Source organism: Melospiza melodia, chromosome 4 (assembly GCF_035770615.1).
Source record: "Melospiza melodia melodia isolate bMelMel2 chromosome 4, bMelMel2.pri, whole genome shotgun sequence".
In the NCBI taxonomy this organism is placed as follows: Eukaryota; Metazoa; Chordata; class Aves; order Passeriformes; family Passerellidae; genus Melospiza; species Melospiza melodia.
Window position 1 is genome coordinate 5,922,174 of NC_086197.1, and position 13,519 is coordinate 5,935,692.

General features: G+C 40.7%; 1 protein-coding gene across 2 annotated transcripts in view; it reads left to right on the top strand.

Moving 5' to 3' along the window:
- The window catches only part of CELF2 (CUGBP Elav-like family member 2), a 550,999-nt gene that overhangs the window by 173,016 nt on the left and 364,464 nt on the right, over positions 1–13,519 (top strand). Inside the window, exon 1 of one of the 2 annotated variants that reach the window (XM_063153708.1) lies at positions 2,890–3,486. The exons of the other annotated variant lie outside the window; for it this stretch is intronic. Coding sequence (XP_063009778.1) covers positions 3,434–3,486 — 53 coding nt within the window. The 5' untranslated portion in view covers positions 2,890–3,433. Of the gene's footprint in view, positions 1–2,889; positions 3,487–13,519 lie in introns of those variants that run through there. 2 annotated transcript variants of the gene reach the window in all.

Below are 13,519 nucleotides of genomic sequence, written 5' to 3' on the forward strand. Positions count from 1 at the left end.
TCCTCTGTGCTAAACTTGATCTCGTAGTTTTATTTTTAGAAGGCTCATAGTTGCTGTCCTCAGGCTTGTAGGAAAAGCTGGCAAAATGCCATCAAGGCCCTCCAAAATGGAGACATATCTTTCTTTCCAGACACAAGAATTTGAGATTAAAAAAATAGAAATAACCACAAGAAGTGCAAAAGGGAAAGGAACAAGTATATTTACTCCTGCAGTATAGTTTTCATGTGGATATGTTGGCAGAAATAATGGAGCATTTTCTGTGGGAAGACAGTGAAAAATGTATCTATGGAAAGTATAAGATGTACTTGTTAGAGATAAAAATCCTTGAAACAGACATAGTTTGTGGAGTTTTGGGATGAACAAAGTGAGACACTGAGCAAATTGGTGCAGTGGGGTATAAAGACAGAACATCTGCCCCCTTCTCACTTTGACCTGCAACAGGATGTGTCAAGGACACAAACTTGGCTTGTCAATGCATCAGGGTATTTTGATTTTTGCTTTCTTTGAAGCCTTTCTTAATTTGAGCCTAGTCATCAATACATTTGCACGATATGAAATATTAGGTGAGAAGTTTGCATGGGAAAATAGGTGAGTGTAGCTCTAAAACCAGCAAATGTGGCAATAGGGTAGAGAGGAAAGAGAAAAGGCAGTGTGCTGCAACCACTGGTGTCCTCCCCAGCCTCAAACAAGGGATTAACATCTGTAACAGTGGTTTCAGTGGTTTACAAACTGTTGGGAGGAATAAAAGAGACATTGGCCAATCTGTTGTTATTTGCTTTCCATGGAAAGAAAGAAAGAAAGAAAGAAAGAAAGAAAGAAAGAAAGAAAGAAAGAAAGAAAGAAAGAAAGAAAGAAAGAAAGAAAGAAAGAAAGAAAGAAAGAAAGAAAGAAAGAAAGAAAGAAAGAAAGAAAGAAAGAAAGAAAGAAAGAAAGAAAGAAAGAAAGAAAGAAAGAAAGAAAGAAAGAAAGAAAGAAAGAAAGAAAGAAAGAAAGAAAGAAAGAAAGAAAGAAAGAAAGAAAGAAAGAAAGAAAGAAAGAAAGAAAGAAAGAAAGAAAGAAAGAAAGAAAGAAAGAAAGAAAGAAAGAAGAAAGAAAAGAAAAAGAAAGTTTCCTTCTTTCCACAAAGAAACAACTGAATTTAATTTTCCATTACAAGCATCTTGCCCACCTCCTGTAGTTAAACAAATATAGGGTCCAGAGTTTCCACAGCTGGATAGAAGCCTTATCTCTGCAGAACTGCCCAGAGATATGTGTGCATCAGGTGAGAAACATCCTGTGCCCCGCAGGTTTTCAGGGAGAGGTGGAACATTTGTAACCCCCAGCTGTCCTCCATCTGCACCTGCAACCCTACCATCAGCTGTCCCTGGCGTGTTTTTCCTCACTGAGACAAAGCCAAACTGTTGGAAGCATTGCCTAGGGGAGGATGTAAAATTCCAGAGTCCGAACTTGATGAACGGATGAGCAGACAGAGCCCATGGGCTGAGCTTCACCTGCCCAGGGCGGGAGGAGGCAGGAGATGTCTCAGAGCTCCTCCCAAATCAGGGGTCAGCGATGCTCTGGCCTTGGAGCAAAGGAGGCATTTTGTACCAGGGTCACTTAAAACTGGTTGTTTCTGTTTGACAGCTATCAGCTGGCCGCTGTCTGGCAGGAAAAATGGTCACATTCTCTTTTTTTTGGGCGGTGGGAAGCCTCGGGGTCACCTTCTGGCCAGGGCAAGACTGAGCTGCCTTTGTGCAGCCGGCCAGGGGGGGTTCAGGCTGCCCAGACCCAGCCTCCAGCAGAACAGGGAGCCTGAAATGGTTTGGGCACAGCTCAAGTTTTTATCTCACCAAAGAAGGAGCTATTGGAAGGCTTAAAAGTTTATAAGTTATTATGTCTTATAATACTCCTTATTATGTTTCCACCAGCGCGTCTCATGCTACCAGATCTCCCAAATCTCTTCCCAAATCTCTTTGTGACCATCATATTACTGCTTCTTTTAACATACAAGGGCTGATCTTAAGTTCTTTTTTTTTTCTTTTTTTTTTCTTTTATTCTTTTTTTTTTTCTTTTTTTCTTTTTTTTTTTCTTTTTGTGTGTGTGTGAGAGAGAGAGAGCTGGTGGCAGAGGGAAACTAGCAGCATATGCCTGTGATATAAATATCAAAGTGGAAGTATCTACCAGTTGGGGTAGTTTGGTTCTGACTGAACACTAGATAAGGCACTGTTTTGCTTTTTTCCCCACAAAGAATTTTAATTCCTCACTGGAATTAAATTTCCAGGAATTTCCAGAAATCCTAATGAATTGGTGGAGCTCAAGGAGAGGTTACAGTCATTTGCAGGAGGAATGGAAAATATTTAGAAGGGGAAAAAATGCCAAAGAAATATTTAAATAGAGTAAAATCAAAGTCAAAAAGTATTACAGAAACGCAAAAGAAGCCAATAAACTCGATTTTCCTAAGTGAATACACACTATCAGCAGCTACAGAACTTTTCAGATCACCATAGTAATCCGGAGGATGCTTTACCATTTATTTTTTATGTAGTAAAAAAAAAAAATAAATTGATTTAATGGAACTATATAGACACCTTCTCCCCTTTTAAACATCCAAAGGGTTACATCTGGCTTTGCATGATTAGACTCTTTATTATTCCTCCATAATAGCAGCCTTGCTTTAGATCAGTGCATTTCAAGCACAGCTTCTGTGTTTAAGTCTATCAATTCTAATAGATTTAAAGAACAGAGGGGGGGGGGGGGGGAGAAAGATTATTCTGAATTCTAAAGGTTGTGAACTGCTTTTAATGCGTGTGTCTGTCTCTCCATATGGGGGTGAGGGACAAGGGGAGGAGGGAAGGCTGGGAGAGGAGCTGCATTAGAAAGTCCCTCCTTTAAAAGTGTCAAACTCCAACCTGCACAGAACAGGGAAAGGGAGACCACCAACAACCCTCAGAAAATAATATAAAAACAAACCTCAAAGGTAGAAGAAAATACCCAAAAGGAGAAGACTGCAGCTCGCAGTAATCTGTAAATGATTGCTGGCAAAGACTGGAGGCTTCGAGCTTGAGCTGTGTTTGCTCCAAAAGAAAGCCAAGAAGGACGGTGTTAATAAAGAGAGATTTAACTGAGGGCTGTGCTTGGAATAAAGTGGACTACAAAAAGGTCAAATTTGATCAGTTGGAGCAGATTACAAGGGCTTTAAAAGGTAGTGGTGAAGAAATGAAACTGGGACTGTGAAGCAATATAGCACAAGATTGATTTTGGGGGTGGAGAGAAGCTGGGACAAGTGCTTATCAGCTTGAGAAGGAGGAAGAGCTGTGCTGGGTTTGTTGTCATTCCCACACTGAGTAGAGTACTTGCTGCCTTCGTGGTTAGCCTTCCCTGCCGTGGTTTTTCTTCTTTTTTATTTTCTTTTTTCCGTTTTTAATATACATATTTTATTATTGTTATTCCTACAATGGTGTCTATAATCTCTGACTTGGATCCTCTGAAAAGCTGGAAAGTTTTAAGGTAGGCCTATGTTTTCTTCTGTTTGGTACAGGCATTTTGGGGTTAGCCCTAAATTAACTGGAGCTTGAGTTATAATCGAAATGCGAGCCCTGGGCTTAAGTAAGAAAGGAGTTTCTGGTAATTAGAGCCCTTTTAAGACACAGCAAAACCTTTGAACAGATGTTTAGAGAGACCCGAGAGAGAATTTTTAAATATACTTCTCAGTGTTACAGTGCAGTGAGGAATTCTTTTTTTTTTTTTTCCCTTATTTCTTTTTAAGGAGAGATTGCTCTGTAAATTCAAGCTAATAGTAAAGGCTCACACCAGTTGCAACTGCAGCATTAACTCTCTGCTTTCCTTGCTGTGCTCTGCATGGAAATGAATGGGAAACTCCAGAGAAGCAAAAATAAACAGCATGAGAAAGTTGATCAAGAAGTGGAAAATAGTTTTGGGGGAGGAAGGGGGGACTGAAGTGTTTGTTTCTTATTGTTGTTGAAACTTCCACACTTTGCTGCCTCTCTTAAGGCATGTGTTTGGCATTTAGAAGTTTTACCTACAGCACTTGGGTTTGTTTTTTTTTTTAATTTGCATAGTGAAAAATTGGGATTTGAACTGCTGAAAACGGTAAGGAAGAATAAAATTCCCCATTAATATTTGCTACAAATATTGAAGACTCACAGCGTTAAATGCCTGTGTTTCAATGCTGTAAGTGCCTGGTTTTGCCTTAGTGAGAATGCAGACGTATAAAAGTTTGCAGATGGTTTGCAGAAACTTCTGTAAGACATTGAAAACATCTGGGAGCGTAGATGGCAAAATTATAAAATCACTTAAATGTAAAGTTGCATAGATACCCCTCAGCTTTTTTTGCAAAACTTGAAGCTGCCTGCACTGAATATATTTTGAGCAAATTACAGGGGTTGGGGGCTATGAATTATGATATTGTTGTGCTATATATGTAATAATAATATTTTGAAGTATACTTTGGATTCTTGATATCATTTTTTTAAAAGAACTTATGTGTTCTGAACTGAAAGAGGAAAAACAACACTTCAGAGTCAAAGCATAAAGTCTACTTACATGACTAAGGTTTTTTCCCTCACTGAACTTTCTATTTTAGGAGTTTAAAATTCCCTGACCATTTTCTGTGTAGGATTGGGCACCGAGACCCTTTATTCTTGCCTGTGGTGTGAGCCTTGGCACAGGGGGCTTTATGCAGGTTTATTTTATTTTATTTTATTTTCCAAGGGGTTTGGGACTGTCAGCACAGGATGCTGAGTTTGTATTTGACTCCAAAAGTTCCGTGAGGACTCAAACACGGGGATGAGGAGCGCAGGGCTGGGGGCCAGCCCTGGGGCAGGGACCAGAGCCAGGCTGGCTCCTGTGGCTCACCACCAGCCCCTGAATGCCACTGAAGGGCTTCTGCAGAGCCCCCTTTGTGCTGCCTGACAGCTGGCAGGAGAGCTATTCTAGGAATTATTTTAATTTTTAATTATTTTAACTTTTATGGAGCTCGATGAGGTTATTTCTGATTGCTCCGCGAGACGAGTCAGGTGGTGCCAGGTTTGTGCAGAGTTAAAGGATGGCACAGAGGACATTAAAGCCAAGAAGATTTAAGGAATAGACAATGTTGCCCTCTCAAAGAACCCCATTTTCTTTTTAAAAAAAATCCTTTTCCATACCTGTAAAAGGAGTATCTCCCAGGCACTTTTCCCCTGCAGCAAGCCTGAAGTTTCCCAACTTTGTGTGTGAACGTGGAGGCTGCAGCTGAAGGGGCGCAGAGCAGGTCAAAGGTGTGATTGAGTCTGGGCATTTCTGGGTGGTTTCTGTGTGTGAGAAGAGCAGCAGCTCTGCACAGATGTGACATTGTGCAGCACCACTGCAGGATGCAGGAGGTTAAGAGGTGGCAAAAGGCAACGGGTAATATGAGTAGTAATGTGAGCAGAATGATCGCTGGAAGAAAGAAGAAAAAGAGCTAGAAGTCATCACATAGCTCATATGGCTTGTGACTTATTGAACTGCAGTACCACTTCTACTTTTCTTACATATTTCAGTTCCTCTTCTGTGGGCCAATTTCCAGCCTGTTTGAGGCCTCTGAAGTTCCTGGTTTTAGTGTGTCCCCAAAGAAGCCTGTAGCTAATATTTATAAGAAATAGAGGAATTTTTGTGTGTTTATTTTAGGTACACAAACCAATTCTTTCAGGCTCAAATGAATTGATGTAGCAAATGCCACCACCAGCTCTAAACTGGTGTCCTACGCTGATAAATTCTTAATTTTGTTTACTTTTTGCACCCCCATAATTTATTCTGGGGGTGTCTTATTTATGACTCCATCACAGTTTGGGGGCTGATTAGCTGGGAAAAGACTGGAGGATGCAGATCCTGTGGGGGCAGCAGGTAGGGATATTCACATTGGGACTTCATCATCCCCTGGGGCTCAGAGCAGCCTTGGTGCTGGTTACCCCCATGTCAGCTGAGCTCAGCTCCTGCTCCCCAAACCCTCTGGAAGCATTTCCCTGGGCCTCTGAATAAAGGGAATCATGAAGGGAAAGGTACAATATAGCAATAAACGAGGCTGTGGCCAGTGGTGAAGCCTAAAAGAAAGAGAGGTCGTGCTGGAGCATGACAGGAAATTTTGCTGGACTCAACTCCGTTAAACTGGGACAGCTAGCAGAGGGATAAACTAAATGGCAATATGATGTGTGTATATATAATATTACATCAGGCCTCCCTCTTTGGTTGTGTCTGTCTGGAGTGGGACAGTGAGAGCTGCAATAATTTCTGGTGAGTCTCATCTTCCTCTGGCTGCAAGAGCCCTAAACACAGTTTAATGTGCATTTTCTTCCACTGGATTTATTCAGAGTGGTCTGAGTACCAAAGTGACTGGAAAGAGAATGCATGGATTTATTTTTTTTCCTCCTGTTGTCTCCTTTGGGATAAGCTCCCAAAGAATAAGATCTGTGCCTGATCTCCCTGTTCATAGTGGGGCTGCAATAAACACCATGTCCTGTTGTATTCCTTGGAGCCAGGAGAGACTGGCAAAACTTCAAGCCTTCGAAAAAAAAAAAGGAAAAAATCCTTCAGAGCCTTCCCAGGAAACACAGTGTGCTGGCCCAGCCCTCTGCAGACACAGAAATCTCATTTAGCATCTCCAAAATGAGATGGGAGCTGGGATGGAGACCCCCCTAGTGCATAAGAGAGCCCAAAATCAGCTGTCTTGATTCCAGAAAAGTCTCTTATCCCTGTTTAGAACTTCTGGCATGTGGTTTTGTTCCTCCTATATGACTGGACAATGGTTTCTGAAGCAACCTGTGCTCTGGGCCCCTACAGCAGCAAAAGCAAAGCTGTAGCCTGGCAAGGAGAGGCACAAAAATGAGGGGGGAAAAAAAAGTAATTCCTCAAGGCCACATCTCCTCTGTTGCTTTTCTGCCTTAATTTGGCTCCAACAAGGCTAAATTCAGCACCATAAATCATATGAGTTACCTATGCAGGGAAGATCTTGCACCCCTTTGCATTCCCGTCTGAAGAAATATGTGACCTTTCCACGGCACATTACTAGGGGGGGAAAAAAAAAATTAAAAGTCGGTTTTAACTTGGCTTTTAACTCGGCAACCTCAAGGTGAAATCCAAAGGAAAAGAGCAGGGGTTTTTACTGAGAGGCGTGGTCAGCCCCAGCCTGGGCAGCAGGGATCTTGGTGCCTGCTCTGCATGCAGATGACGGGAACTCCAGAGTCCCATTGAACCGGCCGGCCCAGCTTGGCAGGTGGAGCTGGGAACATCTTGCTTCACACATCACGTGTCAGCCGGATGTACCAGTGCAAATGTTCTCTCCAAAATGGCTTTTTTTTTTTTTTTTTTTTTTTTTCCACCACACACACCATCCAAACAGCCTGTTAATGGTTTGGCTTTTCAGGAAAAAAAAAAAAAAAAAAAATAAAAAGTGCTTTTCATGCTTGGCAAATCAGCCCAGGAGGAGCAATTTCAGCCGTGTTGGTGTGCGCATTATGACCTGTTTTGGGCAAATTGTCCTGTCCCTACATCCACCCCTGTGATTGCCTGGGAATGAGGTGGGTTAAACAGCTTCAAAATGTTCAAATTGGGTAGGGGGGGAGGAAAGCAGACACAACAGCTAAAATTTGGCTGTGGCCACAGAACATTAAATTGAGCAAAGTTTAAGATAAGGCATTCTGTATTGTATTCAGTATCTGAACAAACCAGTTAATGCATGGACTCCCAACACACAAATGCCTGGAAAAAGGACTGAAAAAAGAAAATATTTCGCTTGTGCTTTACTCTGAGGACCTGGACAATGTTCTCTTCATCCAGTACTCAACAAACAAAAGAAAACAAGCCCTGAAAGTTTGGCCCAGGGACACAATGCTGGACTCCATCGCCACCATGAAATACAGAAAATGGAATTTCAGATGTCAGTGGAGAATACAAATTCCCTCATAATTGCCACAATATGCTTGGTTAAATAAAATAAATAAGTGTGGAAAGAGGGTGTGTGTATCTTGTAATAACTAAAAACACATTTTAGAAATGGCTTTCCAGTTTACCAATCCAAAAATGCAGATGGTGTCAGAGATGGCATTGGAAGGGGTGTTAGTGAGGGTTACACATGTCCCAAGTTGTGACACAGATGAGAATCACCAGGGGGGTGGTGGCTGTTGCCAAGCTCTGATAAGCTAAACATGAACAGCAAAACATGGTGTGGATTCTTCTGCTTTCAGTTTGAATGTCTAACTCTACAGTCACTCAAGTGAATAATATTGGGATGAAGCTGTATTGAAGTATGAACTTTTATTTTTTTTTCTTATTTGTGCTTCCTTTGCACTTTGTTGAGGACAATTTGGGCAGCTTTCCTCAGTTTGGCTTTTTTTTTTAGTTTTTTGGGGTTTCTTTTCCTCTCAAAAAGGCAGGATCTATGGGATGATGCAAGCAGTAAAGACAACAGAAAACAGCAGATTAGGATGTAACACACTCCTGCATTCATTGCTGGTGGGTGAGCAAGTCATCCAGTCCTCCTCTAAGCCTGTGCAGATTTATTCTTGCATCTTCATTTTCCCCTGATTAAAATTCACCATCACTCCTTTCAACAAGAGGTTATTCTCCACCGTTTTGCTAAAAACAATCCACTTTTCATATCTAGCCTGTGTACAAGCTCATTACATCTTGTTCATTTGGACATGAGTTGTTAAATCTTCCAGGTGCTTTATGGGGGATTTAAACATCCAATTCAAATGAATGATCTCTCACAAAGAGGTTTACTTACTGCTGCTGCCATGCTCCTTTGCCTAATTATTTGAACGGCCCTAACCCCTAAAACATGATATGAAATGACTGCAGCAGCAGCACAGCTGTCTAGCCAGAGCCTGTGACAGGGAGGTGCAGTAACACTCTGCCAGTGATCTTCACTTCGGGGACTTGTGCCAGCAGCTATGGCTTTTCCCTGATGGTTCCTTCCCCCATCAATTGATCTGACTGGTTTTGCAGCTCTAACTTTGAGTCCAGAACATCTGTCAGCAAAGAAATTCTGTGGTTTGGCAGGCTGATGGCAGTTGCTAACAAAGCAGTGCGCTGGAAGGGCTCCTCTGCATGTAAATTTGTCTTGTATCCGTGTTTCGGGACGTGTGGAAAGTGTTTGGAGTGGATTCCCTGCTAAGGCCTTGAGCCATTGAGTTCAGGTTCCCTCCTTGTGAGAGGAGGTGGAGGTTGTGTTGTTTCTTCATCTATTGTATCCTAGAATTTCAGTCCTGACGGGTGATTTCTCACACAGGTAGGATGTGCAATATCCATATTGCAGGAAGCAGGAAAAAGCAGGATCATCCTTTCCCTCGCACATTACTTAATGATGCTTTCCTCTACTATTTCCTCATCTTAAATCAGTGGCAGTCCTAATGTACTCCTGCAGGTCTTTCCTAACCCACCCACTCAAATTTTAGGCTTTGTCTGGTTCTGCACTCTGTGGAACTGAAATGAGGAGGAAGTTGCCTGTACACAGGAAAGGTACCTGGGCAGTGGCAGCCTGGCATTGTCCTTGAGAAATGAGGTTATAATTTCATGCTTTTCCCAGGCTTTCTGCATTAAGTTTGGAAGTGTTAGTTAAGCTCTGTGTGCCTCAGTTCCCAGAGGTAAAATGGACCTGTTAATATCTGTCTTATTTACTTTGGCTATAAGACTTTCATGGCCATACAGATGAACAGCTCTGTCCTATAAAGCCCCCAGCACTGGGGGCTCAGCCTTGGGCTGGGCTTTTCATCACCTGCCCTCATAACAATGATTTAACTGAAACCAGAATTTAATTCTTTTGAGGGTAAATAATTCCGTGCTTGTTTACTAAAACCCCTTCTTTGTTATTTTTCTGCCTTTGCAAGATAGCACCAAGGACCAGGCACACAAATCCCTTGCACTCACCAGCTTTTTTTCCAAGCAGTTGTTGGGCTTTGGGTCTTTTTTCAAGAGAGCTTCATTAAAGATGTCTTGCAACTCCGCTAGTCCCAAGATGCTGTACCAGGGAGGGAGAAAAGGAAGGTGGAACCAGAGAGATTTGTAGTCTTTGTTGCTAAGATTTTCCATTGCTCGACCTGTGCAAGAGATGAATTTTTATCTCTTAGGAAAATACTATAACTATTCCCTTTGGATGTTGTCTGATGGGTATCATTGTCTCCCAACAAACCTGTTCAGACTTCAGGAGCTCTAATACTCCTAAATAATGCTCTATGGTACTAAAAAACCCTTACAATAACCCAAGTTTTACTATCCAACCTTTTTTATATGAGCAGCTGAACGTGCTTCTACTGATTATACTCTAATTTTCCTTAATTAAAAAAAAAACCAAACCTAATCTCATATTAATTACATTTTTATATAACTTTCTCAGATTTTTTTTTTGATTGCATGTTTCCTCATGTTTCATCACAAGTGATAGAAATTCTTTTTTTTTTTCCTCATCTGGGCAAGTCCATGCATTCCTTGACTATAGAGGGATGTTGTCATCATGGGACACTTGTTCTTGAGTTGATCCCGAGCTGATATGAGTGCACCACTTTGTTACTGAACACCTGTTGACCTGCTCACAGTGACATTTTTGTTGCAGTTCATTTGCTTTTTACAGCTGAGTTTTAAAAGTGAAGATATTTTTTTAAAGGTAGAAATATTGGGAGGCTCAGTGATTACCTCAGTTGTACTCTCTCTTTCGTGGAATGGATGGATTTCAGATTATTGGATAAACTTGTCATGTCAGTTATGCTGGATTTTTTTTTTTCTCCTTCAGATATCAAGTTAAATTGCCTGTAGCCAGTTATCTTCTAGAAACACGGTGTATAGATAATTTTTATCTCTTAAAGAATTAATGTACTTGTTCAGGTAATTTGCAATACTCTTCAGTATTAGACTGATATTCAGTTTAACATACCTGAATGGCTGAGGACATTTATGTTTTAAATTAGTAGATGAATGGAACCAGAGCTTTCTTGGGGTTGAAAATCTTGGTATGACTTTTGAGTGATTTGATTAAGGATAGTCCACCCAAGGATTTGTAAGATACTATAAAAAGCTTTAAAAGGGGGAGAGGTTAGGGGGTTTTTTTCCTTTAGTTTTAAGATTCCGAGTTTTATATTGGATTCTTGGTTTCCAGGTCCCAAAGACAACAGTAATCTTATAGGAAGGACTTAAATGAGCCTTTGAAGCAGTGGACATTTCAGTTCTGAAAAATCTGTAGTCTTAATAACCATTCTCCACAAAGAATAGGCCATAAATCCACAATTTAATTAATCATCCGAGCACGACTCTGCCTCTTACACTAATCCTGAACTAGGAGGCACTGGCAGATCTCAAGCTGAGGCTACCTAATTCTGCAAATAGCAACTAAAATCACCTTCAATCATTTTTGCCATGAATTAAATATCTCAATCTCTTAGGATGCAATTAATCTTTGTTCTAAGAAAGCAAGCAAGGGTTTATTGCATATTAATCAGAGGTGGTTTCTAGTTACTGTGAGGTTTGCACAGATTTCTATGCAACTTACTTGAAGTACTGGGTCCATGATCCCTGTTAGGTATTTAAACCTGAATTTCTCCGTGCCCTTCCATTAGAGGTGCTGGGAATGTTGGCTCACTTGGCAAATCATAACTGGGCATCCTTTTGGCCCTGGTGTGGTCTTGGGGAAGAACTTTGGTGTTTCTGGCACTGCAGAGACTCAGGGGAGTCTCTGTAGCCCTTGGACTTCCCCTTTGCTGGAAAAACTGACCTTGCCAAGAGTTGTGAAATGTTGTTGACTGGGGTCAGGTTTCGGCTGGAGACGCCAGAATAAAGGATTTATGTAGCCTGGGAGGAATTACAAGCTTGGAAGGGGGAGATAGGTATTAAAGGTCTCAAATGGGGTGATGGGGAGAAAAGTGTTTAAATACTGATGTAAACTTTTATTGACTCCAAGAGGAATTAATTGGCAGGGTCTTTTATGTGACTTTTGGGGTAAGATTTCCTGCTGACTCAAAATGACAAAGCTCCGTTGAGCAAGATCTAGACTTAGAGTAACTGGGAGTTGAAGCCCATGTGTTCTGCAGAAGACTTAACATCCTTCTTCCTATACATAAAGTTTCTGGATCTAATAGAAGAAAAAAAATATCTCAGTCAAAGTCCTTACTGTATTAATTAATTCCAGCCAGTGTTTTTGATGCCCAGTTTTACTCTATCTGAAGTCTGGACTCTAAAAACCTCTTGGGAATAAAGTTACATTAAGTTTTAATTTTCTAGCTATTTTTTCCTGTGTTTAAAAGAAACAGATGACCCAACTCTTTGCTCTTTAGTTACCCTTCAAGTAGACTAATAAATTTACCATAATCTATGAACAAACTTAAACCAATGACATTGTAGGCTGCAGACAAGCTGAATAAACTAACTATATAAGTTGAATATTAACTTTAAATTATTGGGAAGCAATGATAGGGGAAACCAAATTTGCTTTATTGCAAAGTATATTTTTTTTTTTTTGCTATATATTTGAGTTGAAACTTTCCTGCTTTTTATAAATGAGGTGGGGGCAGAGCGCTGGGTTTGGAGTTAGTTTGGGGGGGGAGTTTGGTTGATGTTTTTGAGGTTCTTTTCTCCTTCCTGCTTAAGCTGTTTGTATTTTTAAACCAGAACAACATAATTCTGTACATCTAGCTCTGGGATTGCTTCTAACTGAGTTTAGATCTCCCTGCTGTTCACTGAGAGTCACAGCTACATCTGTGGGCAGCAAGTTGCTCTGTTTAGCATGAGATTAATTAAAATCTGTGGTTAGTGAGAGCTTACATCGTGCACACAGTTATTCTGAGTGAAACTGCAGAGTCTTGGTACATAATGCCCCAAAATTGGCTAGATCACTATTTTATGTGGACTTTGTGGTCTCCTCATCTTTGCTCTCAATTTTTTTCATAAGAATAATTTAAAAGCAGTTTCAGCTCTTCACACCCAAGAGAAAAAGCAAGCTGCTCACTAAGATGTCCCCTAGTTTAAAAGCACCTTCTGTAGCAATAGTTTCTATAGTAAACAACAATCTGAATTTTTCTATCTCAGCCTGGGATGCAGTTATTGTAGTTTACATCCTTTCTTCTGCATCTTATCTGCAGATAATGTACAACCAGGCACAGTAGAGTGTCCAGCAACAGAAATAGGCAATTATTCTTGCCGTGACAAAATAGCCCAAGAAAAAAATCTGATCTACTGCAAGGAAAATTTTGTTCAGATATTTGTGGTTGAATAAAGGTAAAAAGAAGAATGAGCATGGAAGAAGCTGCAGGTCCAATTCAAGGAGGCATGACTCTGTCCTATTCACATGCACATGAGAAATGACCTTGGCCAGAATTATTTTTGTTGCAATTACAGATGTTTGCTGGGCATGCATCACAGCACAAAATTCCTAGGAGAAGACCAGAGTTAATTTCCAGAAGGGGGAAAAACCCTAACAAAACAAATCAATCAAACAAACAAAAAGCAAAAAAATCCCCAAAAATCATAGCCACTCTTCAAGAAAAATAAAGTACCTTAAAACAAAATGCCCTTTAAAGTACAG